The sequence below is a fragment of the Pteronotus mesoamericanus genome, unplaced genomic scaffold (assembly GCF_021234165.1).
Source record: "Pteronotus mesoamericanus isolate MK-2021 breed Mesoamerican mustached bat unplaced genomic scaffold, CSHL_Meso_final contig_361, whole genome shotgun sequence".
NCBI classification, from domain to species: domain Eukaryota; kingdom Metazoa; phylum Chordata; class Mammalia; order Chiroptera; family Mormoopidae; genus Pteronotus; species Pteronotus mesoamericanus.
The window spans coordinates 18751-34888 of NW_026555143.1; the positions used below are offsets into that span (position 1 = coordinate 18751).

Genomic DNA, 16138 nt, shown 5'->3' on the forward strand with positions numbered 1-16138 from the left:
TCCTTTCGTGCCACTTGGGATACAAATAAAGCTTTAGACTAATATAACCACCTTTAATAACGACAGCAGATTAATTATGGTGCTGCTATAATAGACATGTCAAATAGACATGGTTATCCATTATATCGACCCTACACTATATGCGTTACAGTTGGCTTGGGACACAAAAATTTTCATCATTGTTAAAAAATAAGAATTGTAAAGATAGAATATATCAAATCTAAAGAAGCTGCAAGAGTAGGGAGACACTCTAGAATTCACATGCCTTGGAAAATTGGTTTTTAAGAGAGTGAAAAAAAGAAAAAAGCAGTTCATATAAGCTCAAACAAAAAAGATTCTTCCAAGACTGCTTCAGGTTAAGATTTTTTTTGTTAGTGCTACTTTCTGCACAACCTGTTTCCTTTAATAATTCTTAGAGAAGTCCTCTAAAGTGAGTGACTTGGTGCATAATAAGGCCTGCTCTCTGTCTGAAGCTCTTAGAACAATGACTACATTTGTATGGCTTCTCCCCTGTATGAATTCTTAAATGAATAACAAGACTTGGTCTCTGTCTAAAGCTTTTCCCACAATAATTACATTTAAAAGGTCTCTCTTCAGTGTGAGTTCTCTGGTGCAAAGTAAGAGCTGTCAGTCTACTAAAACTTTTTCCACAATTGTGACATCTATGAGGTTTTTCACCCGAATGAGTTTTCAGATGTCTTTTAAGACTTGATCCATGACAAAAGCTTTTCCCACACTCAAGGCATTTATATGTCTCTTCTTCGGAATGGGTTCTCTGGTGCCCTATAAGGTGTGAGCGCCGAGTGAATCGCTTTTTACATACAGTGCATTCATAGGGTCTCTCCCCTGTATGAAGTCTCTGGTGTCTATAAAGGTCTGAACTACGAAGGAATCTTTTTCCACATTCAGGGCATTTATGAGGTTCCTCTCCTGAATGAATTCTCTGGTGCCCTGTAAGTTGTGACTTCCGGGCAAAACATTTTCCACATTGAGAGCATCGGTGAGGTTTGTCTCCTGTACTCTTTTTCTTATGGGTTTTAGGGTTGAGAGGTTCTTCCAAGCTAGTGAGAGGTTCTTCTAAGCTAGAACTCTCAGGTTTCTCTCCTGAGGAATTCTGATGATCTACAAGTTTTGTCAAATCTGTCTGTAAATCCTCTGGGGGTTTTTCCCATTGATTTTCTAACTGTACATAGTCTTTTTGTAAACTGGGACCATGGAGAGCATTCCCCTCTAAAGTAACAAGAAATGGGTACATATTTTCCAGTTTTTTCTGTTTTGAAAGATCTTCTTCATTTTCTATCCCAATCTCAAAACCTGAAAGAAGAAACAGAAAGTGCAGATGTCACTGTGTCCCACAGAGAAAAGAACACAAGGAAAGATGAAGAGTTATATTAAAACATCAGTATGGATATAGAAATTCCTAAATAGAATCCAAAACTCTTTACCCTGATTAATGTTGGAGTTTTCTTTTCTTTCTTCTCTAGTATCAATGAATTATTACTTACCTATCTTGGATTCAAGTAATTGTTTAATTTCTTTGGAATCTTGTAGTTCCTTCACCCATGCCTCTTCTCTATGCTCCAGTGGAAAGCTCATATCAAGCTTTGGTATTGGATATCCTGGCCATTAGAAAGATGAGAAGCATAATTGTTTGGGTTATCAATGATTTTTCCAGAGTTCAGGCTTTTATCTTGGACATATGGCCATTTAATATCTGCTTTCAGCTCAATTACTATTACTTCATTTGGAATCTCTTACAAGAGTCTTTTTTAAAAATAAGAACAAAACAGAAATGAGAGAACATCCTTTTGTGCTCAATTCAAAGCTATTCTCTATGGAAGGAGAGGGAATCAATTCTGTGCTGAAATCACTGCACTAAATCACTTTATCTACTTTGATAATAGATTTAACTAGGTTAGAGACAAACTATGAAGTAAATCTTCATAAAATTTTGGCACATTAAAACAGAAATGCTACTATTGGGTACCAAGTGAAGAGAGAGAAATAAAAGTAGAGTTACGAAACTGTTTACTAGAAAAATTTCTGTAGAGAATTTCAAATTAAAATGGAAATTGACTGGGTTGGCAACCAGTAAAAGCAGTCTTTATGTTTGTTTCAGCTGAAGTCTAGAAGTGGATTCTCTTGAAATTAACCCAAATATCCATCAAACAGTGTTACTCATTGTAAATCTGAGGACAACCAGGGGAAGTTTCTAGTACTCTTCCTCCCCTTACATTATACCACCCCTTTTCTCATTAAGAGACCCTGTGGCTCAAATCCTCTTTCCACACCCCTTTCTTGCCTTACTCAGCTCTGGCAAAGACTATTGGTATGCAGAAAAGTGTAGGTTGGACACTGATGGTTTGAGATCTAAATACAGGATGATGTTAACATATTAGCATTATTAAAATAACATTAGCAAGTTAATTTGCCAGAAATTTAAATTTCAAAACATTACATCAAAACAAGTTTAAATGTCTATCTGTATGGATTAAACAACTCAATCAAAAGGCAGAGATTATCAAACTGGATTAAAAAATGTATCAATTAGCTATCTACATGAGACACACTTTAGATTAAAAGATACAAATAGATTGAAAGTAAAGAGATGGGCCAGCATTTCCTCTCCTGGTTATTTATCTGAATATTATTAAAAAACTAATTTGAAAAGATACATGTACCCCAATGTTCAGTACAACATTATTTATAATAGCCAAGATATGGAAACAACTTAAGTGTCCATTGATGGATGAATGGATAAAGAAGTGTGAGTGTGTGTGTGTGTGTGTGTGTGTGTGTGTATTTCCATTTAATATATACCAATAACTTCACTTTGCTGACAGCAAATATATTCCAAACTTTAATATAAAATCAGCTGAGTTCTTCCATTACTTTTAAATTTCTTCCTCCACTCTGCCAGCAAACCATGCTTTCCACTCAGCCTACAATAGGATATGCTTCATGTAATACGTCCAAGATGTTCTCATTTTTTAAAAAAAGCAGTAAAATTATAATTAATGTTTAAATTATGGAATAATAAGTCTTACATTATTTTGAAAAACATATTACTTTATGAGTGATGAGAAAGGGGTAGTTTTCTCTTCTCCTAATTGGTATATTTTCCTTTTTAAATTCATTCTATTTCTCCCTTGTCAAATACACTAGAGTCTTTCCTGTGCTTTAGAAAGTATTAAAATCAAGAGCAGTAGTGCTTCTCGGCAACATACAAGATATTTGTACCTGGCACTGTTGCTAAGAAAAGTGAATTAACATGGGGAATGGAAATGCATATGCAGAAAGATTTATAATTAAATATTACTAGCTAACATTTGAAGATATAATGGCTGAAAACTTCCCACATTTGATGAAAAATATGAATATAAACATTTAATTAGTTCAACAAATTCCAAGATGAACTTAGAGACCCAAACCAAGATATGTTATAATCAAGCTTTCAAAACCCAAGGGCAAAAAGAGTCTTGAAAGCAGCAGAGAAAAGAAACTCATTACATACAAGGGAGCCTTAAAAAGAAAGTACACTGATTTTGCATCAGAGACTTTGAAAGTCGGAAATCAGTGGGCTGACATATCCAAAGTGCTAAAAGAAATAAACTGTCAATAAAGAATCCTATATCTAGCAAATCTGTCCATCAAAAGTGAGAAATTAAGACACTCCCAAATAAACAAAAACTGAGGGTGTTCATTACCTCTAGACCTGCCCTGAAAGAAATGCTCACGGGAGTCCTGCAAGATGAAATAAAAAGGGCACTAGACGGTAACTTGAAGCCATATGAAGAAATAAGTATCTCAATAAAGGTAAACAGGTGGGTAATTATAAAAACTAGCATTATTATAACAATAATGCATAATTTCATTTTTTTGTTTCCTACATGATTTAACTGACTAATACATTTAAAAAAAAACACAATTATTAGCCCAAAAACTAGTATTATGGTAACTTATAATTCCTCATTTTCTTTTCTATGTAATTTAAGAGAATGCACTTAAAATAATTTAGTTTAATAACAGCTAATGTTATTCTAAAGATCTAGATCCAAGTGTAACCATGATGTTTCTCTTTGACTGACTTCTCTCTCAATATTCATCCTCTTCTATGTTAAGACTTTTACTAATTCCTCATTCAGACATTTCCTAAATGTGCCTTTCTAGGGTGGCTTTGCTTTTAACCCCTTATGAATTGATTCTTTTCTAATTGTGTTCTCAGCGATGGTCAGTTTCTCTTTGAGATCTTGGAAATTCCCCAAAGCCTTCCAGGCTCCCAGGAAATCATCTTTGGGTACACCCTTCAGGGATTTGTTTTCATTTGGGCAGAGAAGCCTTCAAATCATCTTATTTCAGCAACTTCTATCTGTTCTCTGTGAAAGAGCAGTTCAAGTCCCTTGTTGGGCTGTTTATCATTTTCTTTCCTCCAGACTGGCTTTGTCCCCATGCACATGGCTGGTTACATAGTATTAAAATTCATTTTTCCCACAGCTACATTTAATACATTAGTACTATAATTTTGCCAAAGGAATTAGATGTGGCACACATTATTGCTTTATATTTTACAGCTTTCATATCTTTTATGTGCCACTATCACACATTCCTTCTATATATTAATTTTATGCTCCATTTGAAGAACTGTGCTGTGGGAGCTATTGGTATAAATAAAGCATTATAAAATTTTATTGTATTTTATTATTTCATAACTGTTATGTCAATAAATATACTGAGAGAAAACTACTGGTGTTTAACACGTAACAAATTCCCAGCATAGTGTTATTTGAAACCTTCATTTAATGCATGAGTAAACCTTGTTTAATACACACAGTAGATCTGAGTGAGAACCAGCTTGATTTTATTTATAATAACAAAGATGCTCTAATAAAAGAGAGATGTTCAAAGTAAAGAAAATATTAGTTTATGTTTTGGGGCACGTAATGTATAAAGATGTAATTTTGTGACAACAACAACTGAAAGGAGTGGGGATGGAGCTAAAAGAGTGGAATTTCTGGATGTTATTGTAATTGAGATGTTATAAATGCAAATTAGAGTGTCATAAATTCAGGATTCCCATGGAAACCACAAAGAAAGCAGCTACAGAATAAATGAATGACAAAGGAATTTAAGCATTACACTACAGAAAAATCAACTAAGCCCAAAGACAATTATGCATAAAGTAAGGGACAAAAAAGCTATAAGGCATATAGAAAACAAAGAGCAAAACGATAGAAATCCCTCCCTATCTGTAATATATACCCAGGATATAGACCATATGTTAGGTTACAAATTATTCTCAATTGATTTTAAAAAGACAGATATCATACAAAGTATTTACTCAGACCACAACAGGATGAAGTTAGAAAACTAACAGAAAGAAAATGGGTAAATTGACAAATTAGTGAAAAAAAAAAACAAACTTTTAAACAACCAATAGGTCAAAGAAGTAATCACATGGGAAATTAGAAAATAACTACAGATAAAAGAAAATGAAAACACAACATAGCCAAACTTATGGGGCACACTAAATGCAGTGCTAAAGGGGAAATTTATAACTATACAGGGTGGGGCAGAAGGAGGTTTACAGTTGCTTATATTGAAAATAACAATAATAAATAAATAATAATAAAAGAATAAACACTGTGTTTCACATACTCACAACTGTAAACCTAATTTTGTCCCACCCTATATATAAATACTTACATCGATAAACAAGAAAGATCCCAAAACAAATGTTCAGAACTAAGAAAAGAAATAAATTAAACCTAAAGCTGGCGGAAAGAAGGAAACAATAAAGATTAAGCAGAGATAAAATAGAGACTAGAAAAACAATAGAGAAAATCAATAAAACCAAAAGTTGGTTCTTTGAAATGATCAACAAAGATGACAAATCTTTAGCTAGATGGACTAAAAAGAGAGAATGCACAAGTGATTAAAATCAAAGTTAAAGTGGGGATATTACCAATGGTTTCACATAACTAAAAAGAATTATAAGAAAATACTATAAAAAGTCATACATCAACAAATTGGATGACCAGATGAAATAGGCGAATTACTAGAAACACAAAACCTACCAAGACTAAATCAAAAGAAACAGAACATCTGAATAGATCTAGAATTAGTAAGGAGATTGAATCAGTAATCAAAAATCTGATGCAGAACAGTCCTGGACCTGATCGCTTCACTGGTGTATTATATTAAACATTTAGAGAAAAACTATTACCAATGCTTCTCAAACTTAAAAAAAAAAAAATCAGCAGAAGAAACTTCCTAACTCATTCTGTGGGTTCAGCATTACCATGATACCAAAGCCAGAAAAAGACAAGATAAGAAAAGAGATCTATACAATATCCTTTAAGAACCCTGATGCAAAAATCCTCAACAAAATACTAATAAACTGAATTCAGCAGCATATTAAAAGGAACATACAGACATCTGGCCAAGATGGCAATGTAGGTAAATGTGATACTCGAGTCCTCCGACAATCACATCAAAATTACAACTAAACTACATAACAAACATCATTCAGAAATAACCTGAAATCAAGCTGAATGGAAGTCCTACAACTAGGGACTTAAAGAAGTCACATCGAGACTGGTAGGAGGGGTGGAGACAAGGAACAGGCTGGTCCCAAATGAACAGGTGGCGTTTAAAATCTGGAGGGATATCTTGGTTATGGAGGTCCCCCCTGAGAAGTGAGGGAGTCCCAGGCCCACACCCGGCCTCCAAGCCCAGGGTTCCAGAGCCAGAAAGAGAAGTCCTCATAATTACTGGCTGTAAAAACCAGCAGGGATTGTGGCAGAGTAAGACACAGGGCTTCTGGATTCTCAGGCATTTTCTCTTAAAGGGCCCACAAAAGGACTTACTCAGACTCACTTCCTCTGATTTAAGCTGGGGCAGCAGCTTAAAAAGAGCCAGGGACATATGGGGAGAAACTGAATCATCTGGCATCAGGGTAAGAACTGGAAGTCAGGCAGCTTTCTGTCAGCCAAAAGTGCAGGCAGAAGCCATTGTTCCTTTTCTGAAACCTCTCCCCACAGAGCTGGCAGGCAGGTGACATATCTGAGTCTCCATCAAACTGGCTCATACTGTTCACTCCATCTGGTGATTCCCTGAGACCACACCCCACCCAAGCCCTTTCCTGTGGCTTTCCCATATAACTGGCCTCTCTTTTCTCATGCTTCCTAAAATCTCTCAAACGAGAAGCATCTGGCATCTGTGTATCTCTTGCTAAGCAGCCCCAGGCCCGACACTAGTGGCAACCAGCCTTGGTTCACAGCTTGGCCTCTCCTGGGCACCTCCAAGCCCAGCACAAGTAGCAACCATCTTCAGATTGTTCCGTAGTTTGTGCCTGTTGGCCCCAGGCATCATGGGGTGCCAGACGGAGGAGAGAGAGAGCAAGAAATTGAAAACCTATTTGAAAAAATGACAGAAAACTTCCCTAACCTAGTGAATGAAATAGATATACAAATCCAGGAAGCACAGAGAGTCCCAAACAAGATGAGACCAAAGAAGCCTACATCAAGATGCATCATAATTAAAATGTAAAAGATTAAAGACAAAGAGAGAATCTTAAAACCACCAAGAAAAAACAAGTTATACACAAGGGAGCTGATTTCTCAACAGAAACTTTGCATGCCAGAAGGGAGGTGCAAGAAATATTTGAAGCAATGAATAGCAAGGATCTGTAACTAAGATTACTCTTCCCTACAAAGCTATCATTTAGAACCGAAGAACATATAAAGAGCTTCCCAGAAAAGAAAAAGCTAAAGTTCATTACTACCAAATCAGTATTACATGAAATGTTAAAAGGTCTTAAGAAGAAAAAAAAAGATACAAAATATGAACAATAAAATGGCAATAAATATATATCAATCAACAACTGAATCTAAAAAACAAAATCAACAAACAGAACAGAAACAGAATCATAGATACAGAGAATATTTTGATGGTTGCCAGATGGGAGGGGTGGTGGGGGGATTGGTGAAAAGATGAAGGGATTAAGAAGTACAAATTGATTGTTACAGAATAGTCACAGGAATGTAAAATACAGCATAAGGAATATAGTCAATAATATTGTAATAACTATGTATGGTGTCAGATAAGTATGAGGTTTTTCACGGTGATCACTTAGTAAGTTATATAATGTCTAATCACTGGGTTGTACACCTGAAATGAATATAATATTGTGAAAGACTGAAAGCTTTTCCTTTAAGGTCAGGAAGGAGGTAAGGATGCCCACTTTGGCCACTTCTATTCAACCCAGTAGAGAAAGTTGTAGCCAGAGCCATTAGGCAAGAAAAAGAAATAAAAGGCGTTCAAAATGGAAAGGGATAAGTAAAATGATCTCTATTAGTAGATTATATGATCTAATGAAAACCTAAAGATTCCATTAAAAAAAAAACTGTTATAACAAATAAATGAAGTCAACAAAGTACCAGGGCACAAAATGAACATGCAAAAATCAGTTCCACTTCTATACACTAACAATGAACAATGAAAAATTCTGGAAAATGTGAAAACAATTTCATTTATAACAGTATCAAAAAGAACACAACACTTAGGAACTAAAACAAGTAAGTGAAAGACATATAGTAGAAATTATAAAACATTGGTAAAAGAAATTAAAGAAGGTATAAATAAATAGAAATATATCCCACGTTCATGGATTAGAAGACTTAATATTGTTAAGCTGTTAATACTGCCCTGACTGGTGTGGCTGAGTTGGTTGGGTGTAGTCCTGCAAAGCAAAAGGTTGCTGGTTCAATTTCTGGTCAGGGCACATGCCTGGGTTGCAGGTTCAGGCCCCAGTCAGGGCGCTTCCAAGAGTCAACTGATCAATGTGTCTCTCTCTATTCAACATTTTTCTCCCTCTCTTTTTCCCTTCCTTCCCCACTCTCTAAAAATAAATAAATAAGACCTTCAAAAAATATGTTAATACTACCCAAAGTGATCTAGAGAGTTAATGTAATCTCTATCAAAATCCCAATGACATTTTTTGCAGATACAGAAAACCCCATTTTAAAATTCATATGGAATCTCCAGGGGCCTCAAATAGACAAAACAATCTTGAAAAGAAAGAACAAAGCTGGAGGACTCAAACTTCCTGATTTCAAAAATTTACTACAAAGTTATATTAATGAAAACAGTTTGGTACTGGCAGAAAGACAGACATACAGACCAATGGAATAGAATACAGAGCCCAGAAGGAAATCTTTAAATATATGGTTAAATTACTTTTAACAAAGATACCAAGATCATTCAATGGGGAAAAGACAGTTTTTTCAAGAAATAGTGCTGGAAAAGTGAATATGCATGTACAAAAAAATAAAGTTGGACCTTTACATAACACTATATGTAAAACTTAACTTAATATGAATCAAATACCTAAAAGTATAAATCTCTTATACTTTTAGAAGAATATAGGGCAAAAGCTTAATAACATTGGATTTGACAATGACAAGAAAACATAGTTAATATAAGAAAAAGTAGACACAGTATTTCATAGAAAATTAAAACATCTGTCCCTCAAAAGACAGTATTAACAGAGTAAAAAGTCAACCCACAGAATGCAAAACATTTTCACAAAATCATGTATCTAACAAGGGATTAATATCCATAATATAGAGGGAACTTTCAAAATCAACGAAGAAAACCAAACAACCCAATTAAAAATGTGCAAAGGACTTGAATAGACATTCTTAAGCAAAAAATCCCCTAAAAACCAATGGACACAGAAAACAGTATGGTGATTACAAGAGGGAAGGGGGGCAGGTAGGGGTTGTTAGGAAGGAAAAGGGTAGATAAATGGTGATGGAAGGAGACTTGACTTTGGGTGGTAAACATAAAATGCAATATACAGATGATGTATTATAGAACTGTACACTTGAAATCTATATAATTTTATCAACCAATGTCACCCCAACAAATTCAATAAAAATTAAAAACAACAACAACAATAAAAACTAAAGAAAGTGTGTTCATCAAACTGGAAAAAGAAAGAAGATATACAAATGATCAACAATCACATGAAATGATGTTCAACATCACTAATTATTTATAAAATGTAAATCAAAACTACAATGAGATACCACCTGATACCCATTAGTAATGCTACTATCAAAAAAGAAAAAACCCACCAGAATATAACTAGTGTTGGTAAGAATGTGGGGAAATTAGGAAGTTTGTTCACTGTTGGTGAGAATATAAAATGGTACATCCACAGTGGAAAGCAGTATGGTGGTTCCTCAAAAAATTAAAAATAGAAGGACCATATGATCAAGCAGTCCCACTTCTGGTTATATACCCAAAAGAAGTAAAGGCAGGGTCTCAAAGAAATGTTTTTACACCCATATTCAGAGAAGCATTATTCATGATAGCTAATATGTAGAAGCAACCCAAGTACATATTTATGAAAAGTAGATAAAGGAAATACAGTATATATACACAATGGAATATTATTCAACTTTTAAAAGAATAGAAATTCCGACATATGCTACAACATGAATGAAACTTGAGGACATTATGCTAAGTGAGATGAGCCAGTTGCAAAAAGACAAACAGTGTATGATTCCATTTATATGAGGCACATAGAATAGTCAAATTCATAGAAAGCTGAATGCTGGTTCAGGGGTTGAGGGGGAGGTGGAAATGGGCAGTTGCTTAAATGGGTGTAAAGTTTCAGTTTTACAAGATGAAAATAGATGTGGACATGGGTGGTAGTGATGGTTCCACAACATTATGAATATATTCATTACCACTGAAGTGCATATGCAAAAATAGTTAAAAAGTTAGTCTAAGATTGTGTGTATTTCACAAAAAAATGAAGAAAGAAATACAGACTTCTTCAGCAGGGTCATTAGCTTAAGGAGTTTTGAATCATGAGCAATCTAATGTGCTTTGTGGCTGGCTATTCACAGAGAGACGTTTCCTTCTACTCTCTATCAGAGTGATCTGTTTTCATCTGGTATTCAATGTTTTCAACCAACCCCAACCTGTAGAGCTCCTGAGCTCTCAAAACAAACATCAAGAAAAGGAAATAAAACCTTTGCCTTACCAGGGTCCAGAAAGGGCTGGCCTTCCCCAGCAGTGCCATAGCTCAGCTCCTGCAGCCCTGCCTGTGGGATCCACGCCTCTGCCACTGGGGCCTCGGGGACAGGTCCCATCGCTTGGAGTGCAGGTACCTCCACATGGATGTTTGGTGGTATGTCTGTCATTCCAACTGCTGCCAGGTCTTCTAAGAGCATTTCCTGCCTATCAATCTGGGGAAAATGCCAGAGCCAATCACTCTAATATCTGGACCAGCAGTGCCCAGTAGCAATAAAATACAAGCCACCCAAGTCATTTTAAATTTTCCATATGAAAAGTAAAAGAAATAGATAAAGCCAATCTTACTAATATGCATTATTTAACCCAATACTGTATGTTGCCATGTATAATGCACACCCATGTTTTTTTTGTATGCATTATACCCGGGATTATTATACCCATGGCATGTAATCATTTTACCCATGTATAATGCACATCCTTATTTTTCTCTCAAAAATTTGGGCAAAAAAGTGTGCATTACACACAACAAAATACGGTATATCAAAAATATCATAATGTCATAATGTAACCAGTATAATTATTAATACAATATTTTGCCTACTTTATTGTTCAGCCCAAATCTGAATGTGGTGTGCATTTCATACTTACAGCATATCCCAGTTTGGTATAGCCACATCTCTAGTGCTCAAGCTGGTGCCTACCATACAGGCAATGCAGTATTAGACCACATGAAGACAACATCTCATGTAGTAAGCCAAACAAGGAGACACAGAAAGGAAGGGAAATCACAAACACATCATATCCCGGAGACAACAAACTTTGGAAGAGTCCTGTTCATGCAGGCTAACTGCAGAGCACCATCAGCACACAAGACTCCAGTGCCCCTAATGCCCAAGCAGAACTATTTTGTCCCTTCTCCAAAGATGTTGTCCTATGCTCAGCTATCACACACCCCATATAGGTTTTAATCAGTGCTTCTGAACAGAGGGCAGAGCCACCACCCCCAGGAGGTGTTTTGGATATTACGGCAGGTGCTGGCTACCAGAATTTAGAGGGCAGAGATGTGAGTATAGATAATGAACAGTGTAGAATGGCTCCAGGTCCCTACCAAATTTGGAGTGTCCCCCTCAAGTATTCATATAGGTAATAAGAACCTGTTAAAAGCCTCACCTTGTTGGTCATATAATCACAACACATTTTTGCAAATTTTAGCTTAGCTTGACTTTTCTAGGTAAGCATTACTTTGGAAATCAAAGAAAGACCAAACAACTAATTGTTCAGATTCACCAAGAGTTGTTTGCCACTTTGGAAAATTATATGCACACCCATGTAGCGACACTGCACATCGTGTTCTAGCTGTGTCTATACTCAAGTCCAGACGTGTATGATGAAATGCTTATTAGTTCATAATATACTATGTTCCTTTTCTTTTATATTACTTATAAACTCTACTTGACTTACAGTTGGCAGACCTTTTTGGAAATAGCCAGAGAGTAAGTATTTTAGGTTTTTTGGGTTGTGTTGGTCTGTTGTCTATTCTTTTTTTAAAAACACCAGTTTAAAAAGGTAATAACCAACCCTGGCTGGTGTGGCTCAGTGGATTGAGTGCCAGCCTGCAAACCAAAGGGTCACTGGTTTGATTCCCAGTCTAAGGCACATGCTTGGGTTGCTAACCAGGTCCCCAGTAAGAGGTGTGCAAGAGGCAATCACACATTGATGTTTTTCTCTCTTTCTCCCTCCCTTCCCTTAAAAATAAATAAATAATTTTTAAAAAGTTAAAAAAACAGTAATAACCATTATTAGCTGATGGGCTATATAAAAATAGGCCTTGGTCTGCTTTTGGCCCACAAACCATATAGCACTTATATTGATGGTTTTGATTTCCTATATATAAGTAGGTTATACTCTCAAAAAATTTCATCTTAGGATAGCAAAGGGGGCATTACCAAATATTTGAGGAATATAATTTAATAGTTGACAATCACTGACCGATTGTCAACAAAAGGGAAATATGAAAATCACTGCAGGGAAATCTTGGTACAAAAAGACAAAATATCTAATCTGGTACCAGATGTGTCTGCCACTCCTTTTGGTTAATTACTCAGATCCCAAACTCTTTTCTCACCTGTGGCTCTGGTATCTCAAGTTCTCTCTGTAAGTCTTCTATCAGTGACACAACTCTTTCTCTATTCTCTGGGCAATGTTCCCTCACCCAGGTCTCTATCTCTGTAGGCAGAATTGTTAGGAATTGCTCCAACACTAACAGCTCCAAGATTTGTTCTTTAGAACGCATCTTTGGTTTCAGCCACTGACAGCAAAGCTCCCAGAGTTTGTTGAAAGCTTCATGAGGCCCAGCGGCTTCTTTGTACTGGAACTGCCTGAAGCGCTGACGGAAGACTTCAGAGTCAGTATCATACTCTTGAAACACTGAGCCCTGATTCAAGGAGGCCTGGATTGCACAACCCAAGGCAACAGCCATTGCCCACTTCCAGCAGTGTCCAATTTATCTGGGCCTGAAGTCTCAGACTCCAATTTGTTTCTTTGTGTATTTCTTGGGTGGAGGACCTACAGCTGAGGACAGGGCAAATGAGAAAGGAGAAACAGTAGTGATTACCAGAGGGTATCCTTACCTCCCTTAATTGCTTACTTTTCACCAAAGACCTAAAGTAGCAGATTGTAATCTTTTCAGTCCTTTTGAGAATCTGATGAAAGCCATGGACTCACTTCCTAGAAAAATACACACATAAATCCAGTTTCAAAAAGTTCACAAAATCTTCAAGACCATCCATGGACCCTCTGGAACTGTTTTTTTTTTTCCAGTATGGTAGTCAACAGTACTACGGGGCAGTTTAAATTTAAATTATTCAGATGTAAAAATTCAGTTTCTTATATTATGCACATTTCAAGTGCTCAGTAGACGCTGTTTCAGGAAGTTCTATCAGACAGCTCTGTTCTAGAATTCCTTGGACCGAAAGATAAGAATCATTTCCCCTAAATTAACTCCTATAAATCTGATGACCTATATCCCACTCCCAGTCTAATACCAATTTTCTTGTGTGTCTGAATATAGGTAAGCCACAGAGAAATACTGGGGAACAATACTTACAATACTGGTGAAGAACCCTGATAGTTCACCTAGCTTTGAGTAACCCTCAGTCACCTTCAATCACCGGCATCTTAGCGAGAGCCATGCCCTGCAGAGGCAACAACTCAACAATCCCCCATTCTTCTCCACTCCAGGTATGTGTAGGTCAGCCAACATCACCGTGATCCTCATCCTGCAATGGCATTCCAAGTGGCTTTCTCATGAGAAAAACACACTGCACAGGCCAGGCCACCATGAATCTGGCCTGCATTAATAACGAAGGACAGTTACCATGTTCAGCACGCTGCCAGCCAGGTGCTGTTACAAGCCTCCTACATATATTAATTAGTTCATGTAGCCCTCACCCAATGTTAGGAGGTGGGTACTAGTAGTATGCCCTAACTACAGATGAGGGCGCTGAGGCTTGAGGCTTAGGAGGACAGAATAGCCTGTCCCAGGACCCACAGCAAATGCCAGAGGGAAATGGTGATGAGGTTAGAAACCACAGACTCGTGCTATGCCCACGTCTACAAACATCCAAATGTTCTTAGTGCAGTCTCTGAGGTCAAATAGGCGGACACATTCACGTCTCCGCAGGTGTGAAGGCTGGTACCTGCCTGTGCGCCATGGTCCTCTCTCTCTGCATTTGCCCACACAGCTCGCCTACCTAAGTCTTCTTTCTGGACGTCTGGACGGGACCGAGAAAAAAATGCTCACGACTCTTTTCCTGCCCACTTATCAACAAACGACACTCTGTTCCCATCTCACCCCGGGACTAGTTTCCTAAATGACACCCACTGCCTCTCTCTGTAGTGTCCTCTTCATAAAATTTTTCGCGGATCCAATTGCATGGAAAGCGAACAGCAGTGTGTCTGGCTCAGAGACAGACCTACTAGAAGAACGCGTTCCTAGAAAGCGTCTGCTCCCCTGTCTAGGCACCTAAGGGTCGCTGGAGGGCATCCTGGAACCCTGCCGGTCTAGGCCGTGGTCCCACCTTCCATGTGCTCCAGCCTCACCTTTGGGTAGCGCTCCCCTGACTGACCCAAACCTTACCTCACGTCTCCCACAGAACTGATCCTCCGGGTTTCCCTCCACTGGCTTTTCCGGATGAAAACTTCACTTCTCCTCAGGGTAATGGCTTCTCCCCAAACCCTCCCAAATGAACGCGCCCTCACAGGGCCCGTGGATAAAGAGGCGTTCGGAAAGAAGCAACGGGCGTCGTGAAAAGAGGGCACGAGGGGAAAGGTGTCCCTAGAGACAAGTCCCTAAATGTCTAAAGGCCGTTTTAAAATCGGATGCTGGTGGCAAGGGCGCGGCCCCAGCGCACTCGCGGACGAAGATGTCTCGCTTCCTGGAGGGGCAACGCCAGCCCCGGAGGACCCCCTGGGAAGGCCCGGCTGGGTCGCAAGGAGCAGCGGCAAGGACCAGAGAGGGACAGCGGCCCGCCGCCCGGTCAGGCCTGCGGGCGGCCAGCTCTCGCAGCCTAAACGAGATGGGAGCCCCACTCCCCGAGCCCCAGGGACTGCCACGCCCTCCGGACGCTCCGGGACTCACCGCCTGGGTGCCCACAGCTCCTCCAGCTCACTCGGTGCAGTGCCTAGTGCGCAGGAGCGGGGCTGCGCAGCCGACTACAATTCCCGGCATGCCTCAGAGCCCCCGCCCCTGGGGTTGGGGCAGAAGGTTGCTGACGTGAGAGGGTTTGGGACTTTTCTTTAGAAAGGATTCCATTTCCGGTCATAGAGGCATGTAAATCCCAGAGGATTGCTTGGGGCTTGTCATATTCTTGATCCTAGCCAGGGTTTCTCTTCCGTCAGCTCGAGTACCCGGAGCGGTTGGGGATGTAAAAAATAAATTTTAGACTGTAATAAATAATAAAAGGCTTTTATTTGCCTCCAAAAGGAACTGCAGCCCAGGAGACACAGATTTAGGTAGCAACTTAACTTTTGTTCCAGAGGCACAGGGGAGGCTGTCTTTTATGTGAAAATTCTTGCTCAGGTTCTCAAT

At 38.3% G+C, this 16138-nt stretch overlaps 1 protein-coding gene across 2 annotated transcripts; it reads right to left on the reverse strand.

Moving 5' to 3' along the window:
* Nucleotides 1–343: 343 nt before the first annotated feature.
* On the reverse strand, nt 344–15738 carry ZNF449 (zinc finger protein 449). Of its 2 annotated transcripts, none has more exons than XM_054576905.1 (5): nt 15689–15738; nt 13175–13620; nt 11057–11261; nt 1506–1619; nt 344–1314 (listed from the first exon to the last, which is right to left on the reverse strand). In XM_054576905.1, the coding sequence occupies exons 2-5, from the start codon at nt 13526–13528 to the stop codon at nt 413–415; spliced, it is 1575 nt and encodes a 524-aa protein (XP_054432880.1). In that variant the 5' UTR covers nt 13529–13620; nt 15689–15738; the 3' UTR covers nt 344–412. The 2 variants fall into 2 exon arrangements, with proteins under 2 accessions (XP_054432880.1, XP_054432881.1); XM_054576906.1 differs by lacking the exon at nt 15689–15738 and adding an exon at nt 14210–14354.
* Between the last annotated feature and the right edge of the window lie 400 nt (nt 15739–16138).

What these genes read in the sequence shown, in the direction of transcription:
- ZNF449 (XM_054576905.1), bottom strand. Translation starts at nt 13,528, where the DNA reads ATGGCTGTTGCCTTGGGTTGTGCAATCCAGGCCTCCTTGAATCAGGGC. An exon ending in CCAGCCCTTTCTGGACCCTG is followed by an intron (nt 1,620 to 11,056) that starts GTAAGGCAAAGG and finishes TCTAATGGCCAG; the next exon opens with GATATCCAATACCAAAGCTT. An exon ending in ATTACTTGAATCCAAGATAG is followed by an intron (nt 1,315 to 1,505) that starts GTAAGTAATAAT and finishes TTCTTCTTTCAG; the next exon opens with GTTTTGAGATTGGGATAGAA.